Below are 3,753 nucleotides of genomic sequence, written 5' to 3'. Positions count from 1 at the left end.
CACCACTCCTTTTCAACACCTATTTCAAAACACCAAGTTCTCACTCATGTGTATACCGGTTGTTCTGTTACCAGACCCCTTTGGGACTTATCAGGATGTTCCGGTTTAGATCGAACTTGGCTGCAAATTTTCGCACCTTCCAATTTAACCTATCATTCAATTCCCAAGATAAATAGATGCCTTTACTTAGTTAAATGTTTTATTGATATTCGACGATCTTCATCGGCCCCTTCTGGGGTCCTCACTCGTCGGCTCATTAAAACAAAGGTATCTTTTTTCTTATCATCATATAAATTCTGAACTCGATTAATTAATTACATCCTTTCCTTAATCAACTAAAGTGGTTTTTTCAAATTTTCCACTATGCACCCCTTTTATATATCTCTACCTACTCTCTTTATCTCTATATAGTTAGTATTTAGATCGAGTATATAAAAAAATACGTGAAAAGAAAAAAAAAAAAAAAACGGGGCAAAAAAAGCTGAATTTCCAGCAAAAACAAAGTTGTTTATTTTGAACAAGGCCTAAGAATTCCCAAGAAATAAAAACGGGTTCTTTTACATACTTTTGAAAAAAAAAATTTCATTACATGTCCGACCAGGACCCGTCGATGCTCTTACGATCCCACTTTGATCAGATCAAACCAAAGATATCATCTATAAGTATATTGTTATTTGTGACGGACTGTTTTAAGAAACAACTCCATTTATACTTGTTGTATTTCCATTATTTGATTTTGATTATTGGTATTATTCATTTGTGTCAGTCCCTTCAAGAAATTGATCAAATTCTTAATTTATAGTCAGTCTCTCGCTAATATAATTGCGTGTGGTGTAGTTTTGCTTATGAAACTGTGTCTATTTCAACATAATTGGAATCAGGGGTATGTTAGTACACTCTATTTGGCACAAGAAGATACTCTTCAGCAAAGAATAAGAAAGTTGCTCTCCACATCGGCGTTATTGGTGTTATCGGTACGCGTCAGAAGCAAGAATTAACCTAATGGTTACGTTCGAAATTGAGTTATTTTCATCAAAGGCAAGAAGTTCACTTTTATTTGCCGCAAAAAAACTAGTAATTTTCCGCTCTTGGACAGCGTGAATTTAATCAGTACAATAAGTTTAAAGAACTTCAATTAACATTCTCATAGTATTCGGTCGTATGAATTGAAAATGGTGCTCGAACCTTGCACATAGCATGATCTTCCAGGGCTCTCGCTCTTTATTCAAGTTAAGTTGCGAATTCGAATATTTATTTAATGTTAATCTATAAAGGATATATATAAGACTTATCTTCTAAATCAGTTAAATCTAAAGCTGCAACACTAACAACCAATTCATTACCTTCGCTATCCTTGACAATACCTACTTTCTCCACCTCACCAGAGTCAATCACTTTTCTTCTTTCTCTGTTTCTTTTAGCTAATATAAACCAAATCACCCCCATGAGTAATGGAGAACAAATGAAACTTAACACTATTTGAACAATCCATGCAGGGTAGTATCTTGGGCCATCTTTTTCTTGCCAGAGCTGAGGACTTATGATATTTGCAATGGCATAACTCATCATCATCATAGCTGCTCTAACCTTTTGTTTAGTTTGAGATCTAGCAGTTGCTTTGGCAAGCCCAAATGCAAGAATTAAATGTACCCCAAACGATTGGGATGCTATAAGAATACCAGCTAACATTCCAATAGTATTACTATAATCAAGTGAAACTGCCAAGATAGCCCCAAGTAATGCGGGTATCATAGACCAAATTCCTGCAAAAAATGAAGTATTTGGAAATATGGAAATGACTAAACTTGCAAACCATGCCCATACAGTGGTGAATCCAGATCCCGCAACATTAACTAAAGTTGAATCCAAATTTGTTATGCCACCAAGGTTTGAATAAAGCAAGTTTTGTTGATACGTTAAATTATTTGCCAATTCCTCTAAAAACAAAGATGCACAAAAAAGATAAGAAATGTAATCTTTCAATGCTTCTAAGGCGTGGCTTCTTTTGAAAGATTTTTGGTCAACTGCAGTGTTAGTGGTTGATTGGACCCTTCTGATAATCCATACTTTTTCTTCCGTGGTGAATAATCTGTTATCAGCTGGATTATTTGGATAGTATAATGCAATAAACATGGTCAATATAACAGTCATCCCTCCAATAATTATATTCAAAACCCTGAAACCTTTTATTGAAGCATCAGCCGATAATGCACCATAAGCAATAAAACCAATTGGAATTGAAGATCCGAAACAAGATGAAAAAAATATTGGTTGAGTGCTTGATCTTTCATCTTCAGTCATAAACATGGCGTTAGTTGAGGTTAATATAGGAATAGCCAGCGCTTCGGTTAAACCAAGGCATAACCTCAATATTATGACACCAGGATAGTTAAAAGCAGTACAATGCAAAAATATGAGAATTGACCATAATCCGGATATCACCATCATTAATCTAGTCAAGGAAATTTTTTGGATTAAGTAGGGACTGAAGATTTGACCAAATGCAAATCCAGCATAGAAAACAGTATTACAATTGTTATATTTATTTTGATCAAGCCCAGTCGCTTCCCAAAATCCCATATCAGCTAATGCTGAATAACTGAACGTAGCTTTATCCATGTACATAATCAAGTTAATGACGAAAGTAAAACCTAAAATTCTTAAAAAGACTTTATTTCTTAATTTCTTTTCCTGTTCTGGGGTTATCTCTGGTACTTCTTTATCATGAATGTTCATGAAATCAATTGTAACATCTGCTTCCTTCAAGTCTATGAATTTATGTTCCTCTTTGATCTTATTGAGTTCTTTGGAGTCGATACTAAGCCTGCTGCTTTTATTTGAGATCGAAGCTGTTAGCTCCCGTTTGGTGTCGACCTTCTCATCATTAACTACCATCCTGTCGTTAAGAGTTGCAAATTTTCAGTATTATTCTAGAACCAAAGTATTGAAATGATCAGGAAAAGAAGAAGGTTTTATTAATTCCTTTATCTAATTTAATTTTAAATGATCTACAACCCTTTGTATATTTTATTCATTTATCCATTGGCATAAGATCTTAATTGCCAATTAGCGTCTTTCAATCCGAGAGTGCTCCGGAAACAATTTATGCATGTTTTCCTATCTTTGGGATTTAGTGAAATTACACCAAATTATACGGCTATCTAAAAAGAGTCATAATTTCAACGCTGATAAAATTTGCCTTGGTAAATAATGATCTAAAAACACAGAAAATAGAAAAATTTTAAGTTCCGTCCTTATCATAAGTGAATATTCGTACAAAAGTTTTTTTTTTGGTTAAGCTAAGTAGATAAATTTAATTGCACAATTTAGTAGAAGACCACTTCATGGCTATTTCCTCCTTCGCTGTCTCTAATACATTTATATGAACGTTCTTTTTAAATAAGTTGGCCTGGAGTTAGAGTTTGCAGGTGGAGTTTCATTTGCTTTTCCGTTATACGTCAATTGTGCAAACATGGACCAATCGCAGATTCTCACTAACATTGCCCCGACTGTGATTGTTCGCCTGCCTCTATGACTTACTTTGTAATATCGGACCTCGACCTTGTAATCTGCGATCAGAGTCAGTATAAGCGAAATTACTATGCTGAAAAAATTGCAAAAAAAGAAGAGTCTACAGCACGATGGTTTCCATTATGGTCTCCCACTAACGTACTCAGCATCGCTCTCAGCAGCTTAATAATTATTGATCGGACGGGTAATCATGCTTTATGCTGGATATGGCCGTAGACGTCA

At 34.7% G+C, this 3,753-nt stretch overlaps 1 protein-coding gene across 1 annotated transcript; it reads right to left on the bottom strand.

The window, feature by feature from the left end:
* Positions 1-1,266: 1,266 nt before the first annotated feature.
* Positions 1,267-2,736, bottom strand: HYPBUDRAFT_113033 (MFS general substrate transporter; the record flags this gene model as incomplete). Its single annotated transcript, XM_020218945.1, has 1 exon — positions 1,267-2,736. The coding sequence occupies one exon, from the start codon at positions 2,734-2,736 to the stop codon at positions 1,267-1,269; it is 1,470 nt and encodes a 489-aa protein (XP_020074823.1).
* Positions 2,737-3,753: the final 1,017 nt, after the last annotated feature.

This window comes from Hyphopichia burtonii (assembly GCF_001661395.1).
Source record: "Hyphopichia burtonii NRRL Y-1933 unplaced genomic scaffold HYPBUscaffold_7, whole genome shotgun sequence".
NCBI lineage: Eukaryota > Fungi > Ascomycota > Pichiomycetes > Serinales > Debaryomycetaceae > Hyphopichia > Hyphopichia burtonii.
The sequence above is the reverse complement of the archived record's forward strand: the minus strand, read 5'-3'. Positions and strand labels throughout refer to the sequence as shown.